Source organism: Carassius auratus, chromosome 8, assembly GCF_003368295.1.
Source record: "Carassius auratus strain Wakin chromosome 8, ASM336829v1, whole genome shotgun sequence".
NCBI classification, from domain to species: Eukaryota; Metazoa; Chordata; class Actinopteri; order Cypriniformes; family Cyprinidae; genus Carassius; species Carassius auratus.
In genome coordinates, this window is record NC_039250.1 from 2731701 (window position 1) to 2755139 (window position 23439).

The 23439-nt window shown below is 36.5% G+C and overlaps 1 protein-coding gene across 2 annotated transcripts; it reads left to right on the forward strand.

Annotated features, from left to right (window-relative positions):
- The first annotated feature begins 1110 nt into the window (after positions 1–1110).
- On the forward strand, positions 1111–22977 carry LOC113106975 (uncharacterized). Of its 2 annotated transcripts, XM_026269070.1 has the most exons (22): positions 1112–1938; positions 3514–3662; positions 3758–3853; positions 3957–4029; positions 6815–6906; positions 7033–7170; positions 7253–7380; positions 7493–7506; positions 7730–7829; positions 7969–8063; positions 8177–8277; positions 8371–8443; positions 11043–11114; positions 11231–13435; positions 13806–14589; positions 15274–15664; positions 16565–20197; positions 20285–20407; positions 20786–20939; positions 21044–21149; positions 21275–21456; positions 22585–22977. In XM_026269070.1, the coding sequence occupies exons 1-22, from the start codon at positions 1908–1910 to the stop codon at positions 22680–22682; spliced, it is 8838 nt and encodes a 2945-aa protein (XP_026124855.1). In that variant the 5' UTR covers positions 1112–1907; the 3' UTR covers positions 22683–22977. The 2 variants fall into 2 exon arrangements, with proteins under 2 accessions (XP_026124856.1, XP_026124855.1); XM_026269071.1 differs by lacking the exon at positions 11043–11114 and having other exon boundaries at positions 1111–1938.
- Positions 22978–23439: the final 462 nt, after the last annotated feature.

The following is a 23439-nucleotide window of genomic DNA, read 5'->3' on the forward strand; positions in this document are numbered from 1 at the left end:
CTTTACGCAAATATTACACTTGAAAACACTTAAGGGTTAAAATTTTTATATTTTAAAATAAAACAATCAGTTAATTCAACAGTTAAACCTTCTTGAGCCATTAAGATGGCAATATTTGTTTTTAATTAATTATAAAGAGTTCCAAGCACCACAAAACTGCTTGTCCCCACAGCCAGAGGGCTAAGTGCTTTATTTTGAGGTAACAAAAACAGGTTTTTCTACCATTTGTTAAGTCAAAGACTATAGAATACCCTTATACGAGATTCACTGTGCCACTTGTGTTACCATGTTTATTTTTCTATCACACTAAATAAAATGTGTCATATATGACATGTTTATATCCATTGATTTCTGCTACACTCAAGAGTTAAGATTTAAAGGTTGGCATCATTACAGGTTTATAACTGTTTTTCAAATATTTCATTGTTATAGCAAATACATAGTTGCGCAAATTAACTAACATCATTCGCACTTTTAACAAACCTGATTAAAATAAATAAAACAAAATCTCCTCATTTGTTACATTATCATTATTTTTCTGTATCTGACTACAAGTGCTGAAAAAAATTGAGAAATAATATTTTATTAAAACCTTAAGTATCTTAACCAAAGTAAGATAACATCAGTGACAGACAAAAATGGTAGTACACGTAGTTTTTAAATAAAGGCACAAAAAATATAAAAAAAGGATAAAGCTGTCATTTATGTGTATTCATAAAGTCAAAGGGTAATTTAATAATGTGGTCTAAGTTTTAATGTAAGCCATACCAAAAATGGACATTTCTGTAGAATTACCCATTTTTATTATCCTATATTAATATGTCTAGTTCCACTTACAAGTAATATGTTTAAACTGTATTGTCTGCATTCCTTCAAAACTAGGCTTAAATATTTTCTATATGCATTACACCTTCTTTGGCTTTGCCTGACCAAAGGTCTGCAGGCACAGCAGGGGCACGTTTCACAAAACAAGTTTACCAAATGAGCCAGGCTTATTTCAGTTAGTCTGATTTATTTTGAACCAAATCAACTGTTGTCAGACTAACTGAAACAAGCCTGGCTCATTTCGTACACTTGTTTTACGAAACAACCCCCAGGACAAAATCAGCCTTGTTTTGCTCAGTGAACATTTCGTCCAGGACTAAATGTTCTTTTAGGCGTACGAGTGGAGTTCAGGAATTCAGAAAACTGAATAGCGCCACCTAAAGGCCGGAAGAGTAAATGAGGCCTTGTCAGAGCAACTATGGATATTTGTTAAATTCATGCAACTGGTTTCTACTCATTATCGATATATAACCATATTCAACTTCCATTTTAATCGCTGAATCGACATTCAGAGATAAATCATCGTATAATTTGCTACGAACTGCGTCGTTTTTAATTGTTGGACTACGACTACTAGCGATGTCAAACGGAACTGTACGCAGAACGCAAGATGGACGCGAGCTTCTGACTTTCTGTTTCTTTTTCGTTTCGAATTTGCTCGCGCGAGCCACTCTCTTCTAGATACCGCTGTGTCCCTCGAGCAGACGGCGCGCGCTGTCGAATGAATCGGAATCCCGGTCAGAATTCGAATTCCGATAAAAACAGTTCTTCAGAACGATTCGCTGGCAGCCATTCTTTCCCACAGCCCAACGTTTGGTTGTCTTTATGTGGATTCGCTTCCTGGTTGCAACACACAGTCACACAGCCCAATTCAAGTCCTCCAAAACGCAGTTCAAGCTTGAGAGACCAGTCGTCGAGCATTATATTCCTCCTTACAGCTTTAAATAAACATTTCATTAATGTTTTACGGAAAAGGCAGTATCTTTTTATTCGTTTAAGTGGAATGTCGTGAGCCGTCGAGGATTAGAAATATCTAATATATCGAGTGCAAAGCGAAAAGCTGGGATCTATGCCTCGTCTTCATGGAGAATGTGACTACTCGATCAACAGAAGGTGACTGGCTTTAGTGCCCTAATGGACACGTTTAGTTTCTGTTTTGACGTCAATAGCGTTTGTATCATCCGTATTGTGGTGAAATATCTAGTCGTGCATTTTTACATTTTTATGTATTCAGAAATTCAATCCACACTATTTGTGTGTGTGTGTGTTCATTTTGTTTGTTTGAGAACTAACGTTACCGAAACTGGTTAATAATTTTTTAGGTTCAGTCATAGGTATTTCAATATAGTCACACTATTGCAGCTTTGTGAACAATTTTAAACGACTATCCTATTTTGGTTGAAAGAAAACAGGAATAACTTAAAGGTTTGGTTGGGTGTTCTTAACTAAAGTTCTGCAGTTGAGTCAGCATGGGCCTGGTAAAACTACACGTGATAGTTTTAACTTTGCTCCAAGCTTTTGGATTAATTTGAATAAGGGTTGACTACAATCACGTTTTTTGCTGTTTACAACTGAACAGTGTCCTCTCTTGTACTTGGATCAATAAGTGTTTTCTAGATCTTTCTGCATGATCTCTTATATGAAAATTTCTTTTGTTTATTCTCAATGATTTGACATTTCTAAATGTAAATTATGGCCAGTAATGTTGATGTATTTACCATTATGTGATATAAACCTCTTTCCATGTTTTATTTTGTGTATACCCTTATGAAAATTAACCATGGTTTTGCTACAAATAAAACAAAAAAAACATGGTTACTATATTTAAACCACAGTAACCACAACTTATCCACTTAACCATAGTTTTAGCCGTGGTATGTGTAGTAAAACTGGTTGTACAAATAATGATCAATATGCCAAAAAATAAAATAAATAACACACGAGTACTACACTTTTAGTATAATAATTTTCATAAGGGTATAAATGTTGAGTTTTTAAGATTGTGTCACAATTGACATTGCAATATCGATTTTGTTTATTATTATAAATGTGGTTACTGTTTGTATCTGGTCTAAGATGAACATTAGCTGGTTCTAGCATGGTTTACAGGCGTTTCAAAAACCAGCTTGACCACATTTAACTGGTATGACCAGCTAATACATTTTTTTTCTAGAAAAGTTAGAATTTGGAAATCCACCATGTGCTGAAGAGAATAGGCTGCATTTCATATTCTGTATAGTTGCATCAGTTAATAATGAAAAGATTCATTTAATATGTGAAATTAAAGTCATTGTATTCTACATTAGGAAGATTAGTCTGGAAACAGGAGTCTTGCGCAATTTTACTGCACTTGATGAACATGGGGTTCTTTCAGCATAAGGATTGCACAATTGTTCTTTCTTTAATGCTGAATACTGTTTTGTTTGTTTTAATGTTGTTAAGCCAGTTCATGAAACTGTTGGTTTTTCCTAACAAAGTTATTCAGAAAATGTCTCTCTACGAGACTTCTTGCTTTTATTGAGCATTTATCTCAAAATGTCCTTGAGATGACTTTTACAACATGCTCTCTGGTTATGATTCCAGAGCGACAATATGTGACCTCCATTTTGTTAGTTATTGGAAATAAGTAATGTTTTGGAAGGTTGTGAAGCAGTTAATATAACTCAAACATGTGTCCTGTTTTACCAGGTCTTCTGCAGCCTGTGCATCCAGGCTCAGTAACCTTTAACGAGAGTATTCTAGCCCCACTTCATAACAACTATTTGTATGAAGAATCAAAAGAATGTTTCACATACAATTCTGCCCATTTGATCAACAATGGCGCTTTACAAAAACGGGTAAGTTTTTGTCCGAATGTTCCCCATTCTGCATTTAGTTTACAGTGATTTAGTGAGATTTGCATCATGTTATAACAAATCTCTTCTTCCAACAGTATGCTGCCTTTCGTTCCGAGAAACGGGAAAAAGGATATTCTGAAAAGGAACTTGAAGAGTCATTTGGCTTCCTGTTGTTTGATGATGCGAACAGGGTATAGGAATACAACACTAAGGGAGCTTATTGAATTGACCTGATATCAAAACTGTTCTTTCTAAAACTTCAAACCCATTACTGTAATATCTGTTTTTCCACAGGCAAGGAAAATTGGCAAAACAGGCTTGTTGGTTGGACAAGCAAAATGCACTACTCTTGGAGACTCCTCGAAAGGTAAAGAAAACTAGCCATTGCATTATTTGGTGGTCGTTTCAGCTTGACAGCCCGATGTGTTTACTTGCATGCACAAGATAATATTTCACATGTGACTGCAGCAAGATCAGGCAAGGGGAGGTTCTGAAGCCTTCATACTTTTTCTGACAGGACTTGATGTGAATGTGCTATTGTCAGCAACGGTTACTGGCATGATTTTCATTGGCACAATTCAGTGAATTGTTAATAAATCATAGCTTTGATTCTTTTTATAAGTGTTGTAAGTGAATTGCAACTTTGTTGTATTGCAACTGAGCAACTGCTTCAAACCAAGTAAATTACTAACCAAAATAGCATATAACAGATTAAAATTATGGCTTTTAATAGTAGTAGTGTTCAGTATAACTGCACATTTCGTCTGGTCTCTCTTGCAAATGGAAAAGAAAAGTGAAAGTATGCTACGTAAGAGATACAGTTAATCTATAGAAAGAGAAAGTGAAGGTTTGCTTTTACATTGGTCTTCTCACTATGAGCTCAAATAACCTAGATACAGAAGTATTTACTTATATTACATGTTTGCTAGAGACTGCAGGACCGTTATAAACTACTGCTATATAACACTATAATTATATACTAATATACCTGCATATTATTGCTTTTTTGTTGGTTTTGATTGCCTCTCTTGTCCTCATTTGTAAGTTGCTTTGGATAAAAGCGTCTGCTAAATGACAAAATGTAAATATAATGTACATGTAAATAACAAAACAAAAATTGAAATTTTAAAACAAGTCCCGAATCAAATAAATAACACAAAATAATTATCTTCATATAAACAAAATACGACTTTGTCTGTGCTCTTTACATTTAAAATTAGAGGCAACCACTGCATTTTAATCAAGAACCAAAAAAAGATGCTGAATACATGCAACATGAGCAGTTATCTAAATTGTTTTGAATAATTTAAAAATTTAAAGCAAAAACAGAATGGTCTGACTTCAGTTTAGTGAAACTTTGCATAAAAGAATATCTGCATGCAACAGAAATGGCAGATGAGCTGAATGAGACGCAGATGTCCTCTTTGCCAGCATTTAGCACTTAAAGCTTTTCCTTGGTTTCTGCTGTAAACAAAGCAGCGTTGCACTTGAACTTTAATATGCATTATACAGAGGCAAGATGAAAAGAAAAAAAATACCATCTAAACTTTTCTAAAGACAGTAAGTTTCCCTCAGACTTACATATAAAACACTACCCCTAAATTAATCGCAATTTGTTTACCATCAACCGATTTGAATCGGTACGTATTTAAATCATGGTTAATCATTACATCACTGACTAATAAACAATCTGCAACTGAAAAAAATAAATACAATTTTACTCAATGGGATGGTTCACCCAAAAAAGGACAATTCTGTCATTAATTAATCACCCTCATGTCGTTCATCCTCGGATCACAAATTAAGATATTTTTGAAGAAATCTGAGAGCTTTCTGACCTTGCATAGACAGCAAGGGAGCTACCACAGTCAAGGCACAGTAACACAGTAAGGACATCAGTAAACCGAGAGTACCACTACACGTGCATTCCTGCACATAAGCAGCCTGCGTCGTGATGCTCTCCAAAATGGTCCCAGGGTGACTTAGAGGAGAATAATTGTTGTATAAATTGGTTACTTTTGTTTTCTTTGTGCACAAAAATTATTCTTGTAGCTTTGTAAAGTTATGGTTAAAACACTGATGTCACATGGACTGTTTTACTGATATCCTTAAAGCATTTCTGACCATTTATTTGACCCTATGGTCAAATGCAGAGGATAATAGGTTTAAATATTTATTTTAATTACAATTTATTAAAGGGGTCATATGATGTGATTTGAACTTTTTTCTGTCCAAATGTTCACGCAAAGAAGGAAGGTGTGGTTTCATTAACTGCAGTTAGTGTTGAAGCAGCCATGTCAGTGAGATGCTGTGTGTATCTAGGTAAAAGCAAAAGCACTTCATTTGGCCTTCTGAAAGTAGATGCATTTAGGAATCTTTAACAGATCAGCAACATATTTTATGGATGACTGTTACTATCATATTAGTGTCCTTAAATGCAGATATATTTTCAGACCCAGTGAGTAATCAGTAGGAGGGTAAGGGAAAGTTTCTATATGTTTTCTGACCATCTGATGTAAACCAAAACGTCAAGAACTGGGTGTAAGGGCATACACATTTTTTTCAAACAACCTGAAAAATCTATAACAAAACCATTTTGTTATATGATTTAATATTGCCTGCAGTCTTGACCAGATTTTTGTGTTTTCTATTAAAAGCCTGTTTATGCAAGACCAGGACTTGCTGGCTTAATAATTACCAGCGCTAAAGATTAAACTTGTTTGCTGCAGTTTGACATGTCAAGGTAAACAGACCTTCCTGAGAACTCCTTGTGCACCTTTTTTTCTCATCCAAAAAAATGCTGAAAAACTAGTATTGGGTAGGTAAAACACTTCCTTAGAATTTTGGAATTACACCTTACTTTGAAGCACACGTTGTTTGCTTTGATCTTCAGACATTATATTTTTGTAACATAAAGACTTCTTTGAGGGCTCATATTTCACAGTTGTGATCTCGTGGTGTATGAACACCATCAGAGCTCTCAGGGCCTTATATGTTTTGTCTTGTGAATATCTGAAATGTGGGATGAAAATGTGGGTAGAACATTTGTGTGAAATGTAGCTATTGCATAGAGTTCTGTTGCACTGTTGTGTAGTTGTTTTCTAGTATTGTTGAGGTGATAATTATCTAATTATATTTCTGATATAAATTAGGTGTCTATATCTCAAAATACTCGGACTGCCTTGACCTGAAGCGCTGGTACGATGGGAAGACAGGGTACATAGTCCTTATGAAGCTGACCAAGGTATGCAAGTTGTTGGAAAATTTTAATTCTTCCACCCACATTCTATTACTTTGTGCTGATTTTTTCCTAATGCACCTAATGCAAACATGTTTTCTTATATATTTATATTTCTTATATATGTATCAGGGGAGAGTGAAAGAGGTTACAGACAACTACACCCAGAATTTCACTCCTCCGACAGCTGGCTACGACTGCCACATATCAGATCAGCTTGGTGCTGTGTCTTCAACTACTAGTTCTTTCTTGGCTTATGAGCTAACACAGGTGCTAAAGCTTTCAAAAAAGCTTCCTTCCTTCCTTCCTTAGTTTCAAACTGTAAATTTAACGAAGTTGGTTTGTCTTACAGTACTACATGTATGAACTCCGTGATGGAAGCAATGAAATAGACACATGTCCAAGACATGCTTGTCCATATGCCATTGTGGCATTCTCATATGGGAAGATGAGCACCACGCCAGAGTTGGAGCAAAAAAGGTTTGACAGTTTTTATACTCTTTAGTATTTATTAAGAGAAACTTTGTTTTACATGTGATAATGGTGATTTTTGACAACTAAAGTTTTTTTTTCCCTACTGTTTCTTTTAAAGCCAAGACAAAACAGGTAAGCATTAGATTATTTTGCATGCTTTTTTCTGTTTTTGTGGTGAAATTGCAAATAGGGTAATTAGTGAAGATTGTTTAATTCACAATCTTGTCCATTTGCATTCTTTCATTTATTGTAAAGGGTTTTGCACTTCTTTTGCATAATATTCACTGTATTTTAAATTTTCCTTTGAGAGTGTGTAAATATCAACATGGTGTTTTAAGCTAATCTTGTATTGTAGTGTTTCATTACCAACCATGGATTGGCCAGTTCAAGATTGAATCTACTATCTATGATGTTGGTCTTCAGTCTTCGAGCGGAGCCTGGTTCCCAGCCAAACTGTATGTTTTATTTAACAACATGTACAAACCATATCTGGTAATTCACCAAAAAGCTGCCCAAAAATCAAGGGTAGATTAATATGTATACTATACTATGTACTTATACGCCATAGGACTGAAATGCAAACTGTATTTTCAGCCCAAAGACAGTTGAAATTGACCGAGCAATTTGTGTGTCTGAACTGAAGAGGACCTTGCCACGTGAAATCTTTGAAACTTGCATAGTGGGTGAAGGTGTGTTTAACATTTTATATTGGTAACTGACAGTATCACCAATATTGGTGCTAAAACTGTAAATGAGTGCTTGGTCGACATTTTGTAATTTATTTCCCTCCATCTCCACACAGTTTGCATAGATGGCAGATGTTTCAACTTGTATGATGTTGTGTCCTCTAAGGCGAAAAATGACCTGGCTCAGATAGCCCAAGAGCTGAAGGAAAAAGACATGGTAAATATGGAGAAGAGGGAAATATTTTTAATAATTGGATAAATCTCTGAACTAATGTTGACTAAAGTTTTTTTTTTTTTTTTCATTCAACAGGCTCTTGTTATCCCTCTGGAAGATTCTGGGTTTCTTATACTGTTACACTCTTCGCACCTCTTCTCTTATGAAGGTAAGATGTTGCCCAACAGAGAAAAAAATAAATAAATAAATAAAAATACACCATGAGTTCCGGTTTGTTAATTAGTAATGTATGCTTTTATTAAAGGGGGGGTGAAATGCTCATTTTCACTCAATATCCTGTTAATCTTGAATACCTGTAGAGTAGTACTGTATCCTTCATATCTCCAAAAAGTCTTTAGTTTTATTATATTTATAAGAGAAAAATAGTCTGTGCTGATTTATTTCGGAAAAACACGAGCCGCTGGAGGTGTGACGTGTGGGCGGAGCTAAAGAATCACGAGCTCAAGTAGGCTTTTGCGTTGAGAGCGTTTGGAAGTTGTGACATTACCGTGAGGGAAAAAAAACCATCATCCAAAACAAACCATGGCTTACAGTCAGATTCAGCTGTTTATTTATGATCCAGAATCAGATCCCGAGGCTGAAACTGAACGAGAGCAGCAGCAGCAACGACTCGCTCCGAGCGGGGCTCGAACCCGGGTCTCCGGCATGGGAGGCGGATGCACTAATAAGGAGGCAGAGACATTTTAAGCAGTTTTACTCACCGCCTGTGGTTCCAAAACACGACCTTTTTCGTTGGGATTGCATCATCCTTAAGAAAAAAACTATATGCAAATCCGTCGTCAAACTGGGCCCTGTTTGTAAAACAAGCATCTTCGAAATGGAGGGAACAAACAAAAACACTTTCACAACTCCGTCGATGCTCTTTAAAAATAAACTCCGTCCACTGGTCCCTTTTTTTTTTTTTTTTTTTTTTTTAGGGTTGTCTTGCCCTCGCAACCAAAAACACACTTCTTTTGTGACATTTCACTCTCGCTCTGATCAGTGAATGCCTTTTGTGCTCTCAGTGCTGTGCTATATGGGAGCGCGCGCTCTTCCGGCAGACGTGCCTTAGGACCCATATAAGGAAATTCCGCTCCATCTAACGTCACACAGACCCATACTCGAAAAAAACTTTCTGAAACTTGTGACAAACCGGAAGGAGTATTTTTGGAACAAAAATATTCCTTCAAACGTACAACTTAATTTTTGAAACTTTGTCCATGTTTAGCATGAGAATCCAACTTTTAAGTTTAAACCAGTTGCAGGCATTAGCATTTCAACCCCCCTTTAATGCTGTCAATTCCTAAACTACACTATATTACCAAAAATCCTAAATATATATTTGTTTATATTATAAAATAAAAAAATATATATATACAGGTGCATCTCAGTGAATTATGCCGCATTTCCACCGAAATTACCCGAAACAATTGTACCAGGAACTTTTTTCCCCAGGAACTTTTCCCCCACTAGACCTGTTGCTTTCTGCATTTCCACTGCGGTCTAAAGTACTGGGAAGATTAGGTAAATAGACTGGTGACGTAGGTCTGCGCGCATTTCTCAATGGGTCATGTCGGATACATCGTATTTACGAGTTAAATGCACATGAATGCCGCCACAGTTGTAATTACGAGTGGGAAACTTTCTTTAAGCTCAAGAGTTTCCGAGTTGGGGGCTTGTCAATGAGAAACATGAGAGAATCAATGGAACAATGGATATGTTTGTTGTTGAAAGTAATTTTTTAGTTGAAATTGATAGACAGGATTGCAATATAACAATTAATACGTTTTTATGTGATACAGATTTAAGTGGCTTCATAAATTATAAAAAAAAAATTAATAAAAATGCAAACCACACCTGATGCAAATTCTTAGCTTTTTATTTTCTATAAGGAGAGTTGTATGTTGTATTTTCTTGTAATTTATTTATTGTGCTGACTGACTTCAACGCACCCGTCATTGTAATTACATCTTGTCAACTCGTAAGTACAAACTTCCCAGAAGGACTTGAACGCAACAAAAGTATGCATATTTTGGAAGTGCATACTCGGTAGTTCGGACTTTGTGCATTCGATGTGATGCAAATCCGGTAATTCTGCAAACAGCAGCATACTTGATAACATCAGACAGCTCGTTTTGGCTACTGCAATTTTCCTCACAGGTTATTTACAATAAAACGAAATAGGATTTCAAATACCACCGCCTCCTTTCATTTTCATTTAAACATAATAATAGCCCCATAAATGTACTTAGTTCAGGGAAATGTGGTATATATATATATATATATATATATATATATATACAGCCATTACAATGAAACAAAATATTATAAGGAAAAAAACATATGTAAGTCGCACTGGACTCTTGACAGATTGGGGACGGAAGGGGGGGACTGATAGTGGTCATGTAATCTTTATTTATAATTTATTATTATTATTATTTAATAATAATAATATAATTATTATAAACAAGTTATGTATGGTATTTCAAAAATTTCAAGTTAATAATAAAACAATTTACGAAAAATATTTTTAAAGCTTGTGTCATGTGGTGCCCCCCTAGTTGTTGTGAATGGTTGGTGCCCCTGGGCACTGGCCCAAATCCCTTGTGGATAATCCGGCTATGCGTGCGTGTGTGAGTGTATGTGTGTGTGTGTGTGTGTGTGTGTGTGTATATATATATATATATATAAGAGAGAGAGAGATTTTGTGACCATTTTAGTCATTTTTAAATAATAGTAAAAGTTATTTTAATTTATTTTATTTCTAGATGCAAAGTCTGGTAAGGCAGCAGCAATTCAAGGCATGTTTATTTTCCCAGACTCAAGAACTGTGCCAAGAGGTATTAAGGAGAATAATTTTATTTATTAGATTTTTAAAACTATGTACTTAATGCAGCTTTTATTTGAAAGTCTTTCACATCTTATAAACATATCTTTTGTATGGTTTTATGTTTAGATGCCAAGTGTGACCTGCAAAATACTAAGGTGTCAACAGAAATAATGCAAGTAATCCCAGCGCTCAACTATGCAGAAACCGAGATGGAAAAATGTCCTCCAAACCAGCAGGGGCATTCCCAGGTGTCTTTAGAGAAGCATTTGCAAGACTATGGCACTCTTTTTCACCCAGGGCTATTGGATGTTCCCACCAGGGAAGCCAGTATGTTTCCAGATCAATATGATGTGCCTGGTGGTTTTACCTTAATATCGCCTAAATGGTCAAAGGAGGCTGGCACTCAATTAAAATCTTATTTTGATGAGCCATGTGGCTTTACTATTCCAGTAGGGAGGGCATTGGAGTTACTCACTGCTGGTCGACAACAGCGTGGTGATGATCATGACGATGATGTCTATTACTGTATATCATCACCAGAGGAGGTGCCACAGACTGATGGCCACATTGAAATGGAGGAGACAAAGCAATCTGAGGACATCAGTGATGCCTCTGACAGAATAGCTGAAACAGTTAAGAGACAAAAAGATGAGCAAAAGCATTTGTCCACAGAGCAGCCTCAGCCTGCTTTGCCAGTTACAGTAGGTGACAGTGTGTTGGAATATCCAACTTCCACAGTGTCACCCAAATTGGGTGATGTCCCTGCAAAGAATTGCGTAAGTATTGAGAATGATGTTGAGAAAACATCTCAAGGTAGTATTAGAGGAGATGCTGATGGAGTCGGCGTATCTACAAAAGAGACTCCCATCCAAACTAGCAGTACACCATTAATCAAATCAACAGAAGAAGGTGCTGCTGGGGGGATGGTGGATAATACACAACCCGGGGAAACGTTACCTGATCCTGATAAGAAAGTAAATCGGCGGTCCTTTTCAAGGCGTAGAGGTAGCAGGCGTAGAACTCATTGGAAAACCATGAAGAATAAAAAAGAAGTAAAAAAAAACATTGCTTTACCAACTTCAAGTTTGCCTGTCGTTTTGCCAGTGAATTCTCCCGATGAACCTACGAAAGACCAGATTAAGACTGAAACCTTTCATCCTGATGACATCAATCAAAAAACCCATTCAACTCGTAGGGGCAAGGGACGCAGGAAAAGGGGTGTGAAACGAAATCTGATTAAAGCCAGACAAGTACAAGACCCTTTATTAAGTGTGACAACTGAAACTATAGATGATCAAAGTCCCTCAAAAAGAGATTGGCGGTCACATCCAAGGCGTAAAAGATTGTGGAATACAGATGCCAATCTGAAACGGTCTTTAAGATCATATGCTGTAAAGAATGATAAGGAGACTAAAGTAAATATACAGCACAATGAAACAAAACAAAGTTTGTCTAGCACACCCAAGAGGAAGATGGAGGGATTTAACTTAAGGGAACGATATGGCCTAAAGACCATAATTACGAACTGTGGTAGAGTCTTTGTCCCACATGGTTCAGATGCTGACATAGAATCTGCACAAAAGGAGAAAACACATGTTGAGATGAGCATTGACACCGATGCAGAAATTATTTCTCCTCTGGAAAACAAATCCAAAGAAAAGGTGGAAAATAAGGGAGAATCTCCCTTGAAGGATAAGGAAGAATTGCCCTCTAAAGATCCACTGGTCAATGATGAAGAAGGCTCAGACAGCACTTCTAAAGACATGCCAAGTGCTCTCTTGTCAGCATTAAGGATTTTGAGAAAACTTCACAAAACCCATCCATCAGAAAGTGACAGAAGTCAGGATGTATGTCCAGAAAAGTCCATTAATGCTCCAACAAACATGGCTGTAGGTGTCCAAAAAAATAAAGATCATCCTGTTGCTGTTCAAGCGGATGCAACTTCCAGTGTTCCTGGAGTTTCTGACCAATCCACGTCCTTGGACCCAAAAGTATCCTCTCCTGACAAAATCAAAAAGAAAGCAAAACATGTGTACAGTGCAATATCTATAAGCAAATTGAAGACGGTGCTCAGACGGGGAAAGAGGGTGAAATCTCCTTCCCCTGGTGACAATGCAAAATCTGAGTCGGATAACGCAGGGCCAGAGTCCAAAAAAGGAAAACTGAGCACCATCGTGGATCAGAAGTGTAATACTGCCCAAAATGAGCTGACAGACAAAGGATCACAACCCATAAATGATGAGGCACAGCACACGCCAATGAAAGGTGTGGAGTTGACAAAAAAACCTGTGTCTTGGAGAGGTCTTATTCACAAAGCATCAAAAGAAAATGGTAAGAAAATTATTAGTTTAGACATTCTGTCATTTAAAAAAATTTTCATATACCAAGAGTGAGAAAGTGTCCGGAAAGTGTTGTGTGTATATTTGCAACCAATTTCAAACCTCAAACCTCCTTTGTGATTACATTTCATTCTATTTAGTAAATTACACTGGCTTGATATTGAGGCATAATTATGCTGGTGTATTAAAATTGGCCCCACATTTTCCCTCTCCATGTGTCTATCTTCTGTGTGCACGTTCTTCTGCTTCTTAAGGCCACTGTCTTACTCTACACGCCCTTCTTCTTTTGCATGTCTGCTTGATTATGCACTGCTTCTACTGCTATTTTATGCTTTGTCTTTGTTTTTGTCTATTTCTTACAGGGTCCCTCAATTTTGACACATCAGCACCTTTTGAAATAGCTAAACACGCTGACCCGCAGCTCATTTCTTCACTTATTGGGGATGGGGTGGGAAGCAGACGAATTAGCACTGATGCCAAAGCCAGTGCACAGAGACTGAGCACGGGTGCGTCTCTGCCCTCAGATGCTTTGAGTTTACTGGCTGACTTGGCCCTTGGTGCAAGTAACGATAAAATGTTAAAAAACTTAGAAGCCAAAGCTGGCCAGGAGGCCCTTGATGGAGTGAAGGCTAGCGGCTCCCCGGAGTCAGTCCTTCATGCACTTCTTCGTTATCCATCGGCCAGATTTAAATTACCCCCCAGGTCTCCTTTCCCAGAAGGTCTTTTAGTGACTGGGGAACTGATTTTGGAAATATCAAAAGAACATTCTTACTCACAGCCCACCTCTCCGCTGTCAGGTTTGTCAGGTCCATCTCTCAAGGTTTCTTTTCCATCCGGAAGTGTAGAATCGCCTCTGTCATTGAAAACTGGGCTTCATCTGAGCCTACCCAAAGATGCTGTGGCCTCATGTCGTCAAGAGGAAGGGGGTAAAGCAGAATGGAAGCATTTGATTTCTCCAAATAAGCCATTGTCTGAGATCCTCAAGACAAAACCGCGAAGATCAAGAATTTTACGCAACAGAAGCATAATCGAAAAGGAGGGAATGATTCATGTGACGAGGATTTGGAAAGAACCTTATGATTTTAAATTTGACAGCAAGTTCACCAATGACAGTAAAGACAAAACTGTCACACGAGCACTTCATGGGTAAGTACTGCTTGTTGCCCCAAAATTTCGGTTAAGGTTTAAATATGATTATTAAAGTGAATATTTAATATTGTTTTTATGTTGATATTTGCACAAGACAAATATCAAAATATTATGGCCTTAAGTTACTATTTTTCTGATTAGGGATGTGTATAGTGACAATTTAAAGGAATAGTTCACCCAAAATTAAAAACAAAAAAATAAGGATTTGTTTTTTCATCTGCTGGTTTTTACTTGCCTTTCCAATATTTTCATCCATCCCACTAAAACAATTATTTTAAAACTATTAATTTTTTCTATTTTCCATAAATATTTATATTGTTTAATTAAATGCCACATGATGCAAACCATTACTGATTGGTTTGTATTTATTCTGATACTATCAAGACTATCACAAGTCTTTACAATTAAAATTTCTCTAATTTAGCCATATAACATTTTTATGCAGGTGGTGACAAATCAGTGGAATTTGCAAAACCAATGTAGAATTTTACAAAACACCAAAATGTCTTGAGTTTGCAAGATAGAAAAAATTCCACATGCTTAAAATATGCCAAAGATCTGGTTTGCACCCTCTGTAACAGTTTAACATATTTTAACAGTTTTTGTGGTAATCCTTTGAGTCATCCTAACCCAGAATCCAGAAAGGCTCTGATTTCTTTTTCTCTTTCCTAATATTGACAGGAAATGGAACTTCAACATTGAAGATACCTATGAGGATGTCCATCTTATTTTTCACATGTGGATTGGTCTTTTCTATAGTAAGGCCACGTCCAGGTTATTTCACCTTGAAAACTGCACTGCATTTCCAAAGGAGAAGACGGTTGAAATGGTTCATTTGGACATAAACGCTATTCAGAATGCTGTGTCATTGCTCAATGTTGATTTGAGCCAGAAAGAGGACTCGGTTTTGGATCTTTCTGTGAAAAATGATGAGCCTGCAAATCTTAATTTAGTCTCCGATCAGAGCACAAAAAAAGGCACTGCATCACAATCTAATAGGCATGAAACGGCACCCAGGCATTCACCTTCTGGGACAAGTCTCTCCTCCAGTCCAAAAGTTACAGCATTGGTGGTAATGTATTATATCTTACACCATTAAAATTGAACTGTATTTAGGTGATTTTAATTGATAAATTTTTTTTGATGAGATATTTAATATTTTTTATAGAATTTTAAAATATTCTATGACAATATAAATCAGTAATTTATCACTTTCACACCGAGCGTGAACCCAATGATTGCCGTCTGCTAATTCACGCCATTATGCTAGGTGGCACCGACCAGTAATGTATTTTTCCTTAGATATGTAATGTATGTTGTATATGGTCCACGGCTCAGTATACAGCTTTAAATTAAGATAAATAAAGTTTGGTTCTACGCCAGAAACACAAACTATCTATAATGCCTACAAGTATATAGCTTAAAATATAAATAGAGGGTATAATGAGCATCAAGCTACATTTGAAAATGTATGTGATTAGGTTTTTGCTCAAAACCCACTTTAAACCGTCACAGAGTACTTGTAATAACTTTAGATTGAGATCTAAAGTGGATTATAATTCTGTAATAAGCAGACATGCACTCTTTGTATGTTTTATAAAAGATTGAACGCAACACCTGCTTCTCACTTGTCATAAATATCCTTTATTGTTATAAAAATATCATGAGCTGCATAAAACATATAAAGAAAATTTATCGTCATAAATGTGTATTTTCTTACACATTTCATGTATAAAAAAATATTTCAATAATTTTTAATACATTATATCAAGAGATATTATCCCATGATTGACAGTTCTTGAGTGTACACCGCTGACTCATAACACTCTCTCAGAATATTCTTCTTCTGTGTTTTTTTTTAACTTTTCAAAACAGCGCCTGTTTATATATAAATAAGTTATATATTTGCTTCTTCTACAGTGTGTGTGATTTTAAAAAAAAAAATGTGTTCATATTTTCAATTCTGTTACAGAATTATAGAAATCTTGTAGATGTACCAGTGGAAAGTTCAGTCCCTGACAATGATGATGACACTGATGATGAAAATGACGTCACCACGGACTGCTCATATTCACAGCACTTGGAGAAAAACAGTGCATACAACCAGTTGTGTGAGCAAGCATCAAATATGAGAATAGGTGTTCGGATACTTCAACCAAAGGTCAGAAATGCTACAAATAATAAAGCATCCACCAGCATGGCCACTTCTGGTCCCCATAAAATTGGTGTTTTCCATCAAATTCTTGGTCCCATAAAACCATCAGCATTCTCAAAACAACACCGGCTTATTTTGGGTAGGAAAAGTTTTGATCTGGGTTTAAAGAATCAAACTGGGAATGTACCACATGTAATACTGCAAAAGGAGAAGGTGTCTGACAGTGCAGAGAGTAAAGAGATTTTTGAAGCAAAGACAGAAAGAAACAAAGATGGTTCCCTAGAGGCTCTGGTTAATGAAAATGCTGACAAGACTGTTGAACTTAAAACTGGAGCATCCGTTTTTGTGGAGGAAGAGAGTGTATCTGTAGCTGAAGAGAGTAAAGTTGTATTAGATGAAGATAACCAGGATAGATGTCTGACAATAATGGAAGATGGAAGCATTGAAGAAAACATGACTTCCGAAATGCCTAGCCAAGATCAGACTAGTCATGCAGAGCATAAAGGGACTGTTCATGTAATGGAGGATCTTAAAAGTACACTAGATCTGAAAGATCATGCAAACATGATTGATGAGCCGAGAGCTGATTCATCGAATGAGACTGTTGAAGAGCATAGTCAGATTCCTCTTATAATGGAAGAACCTAAACCTGTACTAGATGACACAAGTCTAGTTGACCATGCTGATGAGCTAAGTAATATTTCATCAGATGAGACGAGAGCTGAAGAGCTTAATGAGACTTCTAATACAACTGAAAAACCTAGGCCTGTGCATGATTTGAAAGATCACTCAAATATGGCTGATGAGCTGAGAAATGCTTTATCGGAAGAGACTAATATTGAAGAGTGTAATGAGTTTCCTAATGCAAAAGAAGAGCTTATTCTGAAAGATCCATCAAATGTGGTTGATGCATCATCACATGAAACTGAAGGTAACAACACTAAAGAGCCTGTGAAAACGAAAGAAAGTTATACAGCTGAGGAAATGATGCAAGAAAATGAGATAAAATCAAAAGAAGAGGCAGACCTGGTTGGCAGTGATACTGAACATGAGACGTCCACAGCAACGGAGGAATATCTAGATGACTTTACTTTGGTTTTGGAGGATGATATGGAATTCAGTGATGAGGATTCTGAAACCAAGTTGGAGAAGGAAGTTAATGAACAAAATGGCTCCACTGAGAAATCCTCTGTCTTCAATGATGATGACCATGACATGAAGCTGCAGAAGAGTGAAAAACAACCTCAGACACCAGAGGAGGCAAACCTTGTAGATTGTGCCCTTGAAGAATTTAGAAAAGATTCACTTCTAGTTGAAGATCAGCTCATATCTGTTCAAGAGAAACACACCCTAGCTGCTAATGATCCTACTGATGGAATGCATGATGAGGGTGAAACCAAGACTACTGAGCAGAGTATAGTGGTTTATCAAGAGGCTTTTGATGTTTGTCACGAGTCAAAACCAACAAGTACTGTTGACCTCACAGAAATAGATATTAGTCATTTAGAAAAAGATGGCGAAAAAGATTTAGGCCAACAAAATGCATTTCAAGTCACTGGTGAGGATGATGCACTTTTTGATGTGAATGAAACCCAAAGTCAAGATTCTTGTGAAGATCAAATGATCGACTCAAACCAAGAACCTCTGTCCCTAAAAATCTGTGCATCACCCCCAAATACCATGACTGAATCTCATGATGAAGCAGTTTCTCTAATTGACAAACCCTCAGAAGTGGAGGTAAACCGCATGCTCTCTACTCCCACTCAAGATGAAATTCCATGTTATCCAGAGGTAAGCAAAAGATTCAGGAAAGAGGATTTGAATAGGGACTTGTACTACCAAGATGACACTGATCACGCTGACATGATGCCTCCTAAAAGTCCAGTAAGCCTTCAACCCCATGTTTCTACCACAAAGACATTATCTGACTTTACAGGGCATTATGAAGAAATCCACAATGACAACCTAAGATGGAGTAGGAACAAATACACTGGCACAGTGGATCTTAAAGATAAATCTGCAACAACTACTGAGCATTCACCCAATGAAGACTCTTTTCCATTAAAGCACAAACTCTATCCCACCTCCCAAGAAAAAGACGACTGTAACTTCATAGAGGGTGCATCACAAAATGATTCTGAACTCTATTACATAGACGATTTACATGGATATTACCACAGATCTTATGAAGACATACCATGGTATGATTTCCAAACAGAGGAATCCATTAATCACCAGTTTTACTCATGTGGAAATGACTCTGGTGGTGACAATGATTCACCCATTTGTTCCAAGTACATTACATCTGAACGCGACTATTCCTACAAGCACAAAAAGCATGCAAAGACCGAGAGGGATGACAACTGTTGGGCAGGAAAGAAATATAAATCGGACACTCTTTCTTTCAAATACCCAATAAAGGTTACTTGTAATGCAGACTATGAGACAGAAGTAGCCCGAAGTCCAAAAAAGAAGTCTCGAAAAAGAAAATTCTGTGAAAATGCTGAGCGGGATGATGATTCTTCTGACAACATTCCAAAAACATTGTATTTGGAAAGGTATCAAACAAAGCCAACTAGGTCATTCACAGTTAGTTCCACGTCGCATGTTAAGCCAAGCACGCAGCAATTTGACTGGCGCAGGTATTTCAGAAGGGAGGCGACTTGCAGTCAGCTATTAGATGCGAGTGAGAGGGATAACAAATTTGACATTCCACCCTCATCCATTGTTACAATTTTAGATGGGAAAGGAAACCGTGTTATATTTAATAACTCTCCCACCATGAAACCATCTTTCGATGGAGTTAGTTTGACTAAGGGACTTGAAGACTCTTTTAATGAATGGCAGGAACAACAAAGTAAGGCTGACGTGACCCGGTCTGCACTTGATTGCGAGTACCTCATCTTCTCTCAAAGAATTAATCGGGTTCTCAATGAAACTAAGAGCTCTACCACGTCACACTGTAGGTCAAATCCTGACCCGGCTTCATGTCCCATGACTGTCCAGTTTTCAAATCTCAGTGAAGTAGAGAGTTCCCCTGAACTTTGTAAAGCACAACTATCACTTACTGATTTTAAGATTAAAGTGGACATGTCCGACAGGAAAGAGCTGAGGGAAACAGTGAGAAACCGCAAACCACATCTCCAAAGACTTTTCTGTGAAAAAGGCAGTGCTGTTGAGTTCTCCGGGATATCAGAAATAACAGAGCAATGCGCTGTTGCATACAAGTCCATGATGAACGATGTCTGCAGTGGGAAGACTCTGCCTCATCCAACTGAGCCAAGAAAGAGGAAGTTTGATCGGGATAGAGTTGACCGTTATTCTGGATTCTGTGGTCGCATGAAAAAAGATGTTTTCGACAGTCCTAAGTCTATTGTGAGTCAAGCTAAAATTAAGTACAGGTTTTACATCCTTGTCACATCAACAGATCCCTTCTTTGAAGAAACCAAGGTAAGAAAGTTAATGCATTAAAAGAATCTTATAAAGTGGTCCAAAACAGTGAAGAAAGATTTTCAAGTGAATTTCAATGATTTTTAGAACCTTTTGGAGATGGAAGGCCACAGACCGGTCGAGCCAGAGGAGTTTGACCTCAATGGTGATAATCAGTCCCCTTTGCTCATTATACTGAGAAATGAGGACATTGCAGAGCACACATGTAAGGTAAGTGAATGCATGAAACTCAAAATTGAATTAAAGCACTAGCATTAATTCCTTTGTAACAACGATGTTAAGCTAAAAATGTGTAAATCATCTTTGAAGTGGATGATTTGTCCCAGATGCAAAATGGCAGATTGAGTCATTTCATTGACTCATTTAGTAAAAAAAAGACATGATTAAATGTATTTGTAGATTGGTCAATTTTGCATTTGATATTTGATTTAATTTTGCATGCTCATTTCCATACTTGTACATTTAAATTGCCTTTGCTGTTATCAAAAAGGTAGCTATAATCGAAATAAAAAATGGGGGGAAGATAATCTTTAAAAGCAGAAAATGGAGTTCAATTGAGGTTGGCTTCTGAATTTTTTATTTAACCAGGTGCCTTATTTGCTGGAATTAAAGAAGTCACCCAGTGTCCTGTTTGCTGGCATCGACCGACCCGATGATGTGGTGAACTGCACTCACCAAGAGCTTTTTGCTAAGGGAGGCTTTATAGTATGTGATGAATTGGCTCTCGACACACTTACTCTAGGTACTGATCAAGTTGCTACACAAATTATGCATGTTGGTTTACTGGAAATGGACTGATACATTATTACATTTTCACTGGACTTATTCTGTTAAATTTATATGAAGGTGACATGAAAAAAGTAATTGGGATTCTGGAAGAGTTAGACAAGCAAGGCAAATGGAAATGGTTTCTGCACTACAGAGACAGTCGCAGACTTCGGGAAAATGCAAGGTATTAAAAATGTGTGGGCTTTTAAGGACTGATCCTCATTGTGTTTATACAAAAGCTACGATTAGTTGGTATTTGCTTATTCAGTTGTGGCATTGAATCTCACTCTCCTCTAATGTCCTCGACAGGTCCAGTCCTGAAGCAAGCAAGAAACAGCAGTTTCTAGATTTCTGTCAGAAAGCTGGCATAGTGGAGGTCTTGCCCTATCATAACTGTGATGTCATGTCACGGGACCGACCCGACTATCTCTCTTGTTTGACTCGACTTCAGATCCAAAACGCCTCAGTTCGGTTTCATGTGTTTATTACAGGTAAGAATTTAGATTTGTTTGAGAAGTCCACAGTTGGAGTACTACGAATAACATTCATGAATAATATTTCATTTAATACTTTAAGAATTACAATAACCCAATTAATTTTTTTTACATAAAAAAATTATTTAAATGTATCAAATATATAAATTTTACCGGATTCCTATGTTTATTACAAGTGAGAGTTACAATATATAATAATGTTGACACGGTGTGTTTGTAGATGAATTGTTGTGATATTTGATGCTGCAGCCCATATAATGAATTGAAAAATATGTTTTTTAATGAGAAGATATTAATCGGCAATGTCATGTATTTTTGAAGACTCTCTGTCTTCTTCAAGTATTGAGTCCAAGTCTTGTCTCGAAGACTCAAATTTCCGTCTCTGATTCTGCTATCCACTATAGTCTTGTTGTTACATGTCATGGCTGGAATTAACTAGAGAAAACTTGTTTCCTGTTATTTTAAGTTTTATTTCTCTATCTTGGTTCCTGGTTGCTTTCTTTCATAATCAGACAGCTCTTGACCAGGTTGTAAGTTTGGTTTGAAAGTTATAAAGGTGAGACTCTACAGGCAAAAGCACAGTTTTTTTCATGCAACTGTAAAATTTTCAAGTATTTTTCAGACTTGTTGAAAGAAAACATCCAAAATGCACTTTTAAGTGCTCCTTTTATAGAACTTGATCTAATTGCAGCTGTGGATTTCAATACATATTTTTAAAGGCCATTTTCCTTAAAGTGAGATTTTTCTTCTGCACTTAGGCAAAAATCTCCACTTGAATTCAGTCTGGTAATATTGAAAATATTGCATTATCATATCAGGAGTTTCATTTCCTATCCATAATCTGTCCCAGCATATAAAATATGATGACTGTCTTATCCTGCTGCTGATATCTGAGGTTATTTCACTTTAATTTCACTATTTATCTTTCACTTCCTGGTTGTACGAGGAAAAGATAATCTGCCACACAGTAGTCTATAGCAGACCTTTATACTTCTTTAAATTAAACAGTTTAAATTAATTCAAACAGCTGTTATTATTAAAGTTATAAAATTATCTAAATGACTCAATTTAGGGAATATGTTGTGATAATTTTTACCTTTTTTTGTTTTGTTTTTTGTATTGCAGACACAACAAGTGAATCTTTTGGAACAAATGGAATTTTAACAATGAACATTTACACATTCTCACGGATCCTTTCAAACGATACATGTTCCGTGTCATAAATCCGTGTTTTTTTGTTTGTTTGTTTTTTAGTTTTTTTCCTAAATCCAATGTCTTACCATTGGTAAGTACACCTCTGTTAATAGAAATAATTTATTGTTTAGCATAAATGTTAAAGCATTTATCTTTGTCACTCATGTGTAATTGCTTAACATTTATACATTTTCCACTTTACAGTTTATAATACAACGTAAATGTACAAATATTGGTCATGGAAATGTTTTAGTATGTTTTTACCAGACGTTGTTTTTTTATAAATGAAATTTGACTGAAACTCTAATAAATGAAATGATTTAATATGGTTGTCATTATTCAGCTTTGTGTATTTAAAACATGTTATATCATAATTTATATACACAGCGGCATATTCTTTTATCTATTATGGGTGTTAAGATGTATAGTTGATGTAATACATAATACTGTAGGAACAAACTTTGATTATAATGTGTTAAGCTACTAACGTGCCTGTGTCTTCTTTATGATTAGACTTTTGGCTCTGCTCTGAAAAGGTTTAATATACAGATAATAGCTCATCATTAGTTATTATAATAGGTTGTTATCGCCCATTTAGTGTTCATTGTTGTTCTGGTAGTTCACCTTTGTGAGAGTCTAAATGTATTCCAAAATTTTTGATAAATATTTTGACTTGATATGGTTAAAAGGGGAAGGGGGGAAGTCGTGGCCTAATGGTTAGAGGGTTGGACTCCCAATCGAAGGGTTGTGGGTTCTAGTCTCGGGCCGGACGGAATTGTGGGTGGG

Bases quoted from the DNA above. Each gene is read 5' to 3' on its own strand.
- LOC113106975 (XM_026269070.1), top strand. From the start codon at position 1,908: ATGGAGAATGTGACTACTCGATCAACAGAAG. The intron at 3,663-3,757 runs GTAAGTTTTTGT...TTCTTCCAACAG, and splicing joins ATGGCGCTTTACAAAAACGG to TATGCTGCCTTTCGTTCCGA. The intron at 8,278-8,370 runs GTAAATATGGAG...TTCATTCAACAG, and splicing joins AGCTGAAGGAAAAAGACATG to GCTCTTGTTATCCCTCTGGA.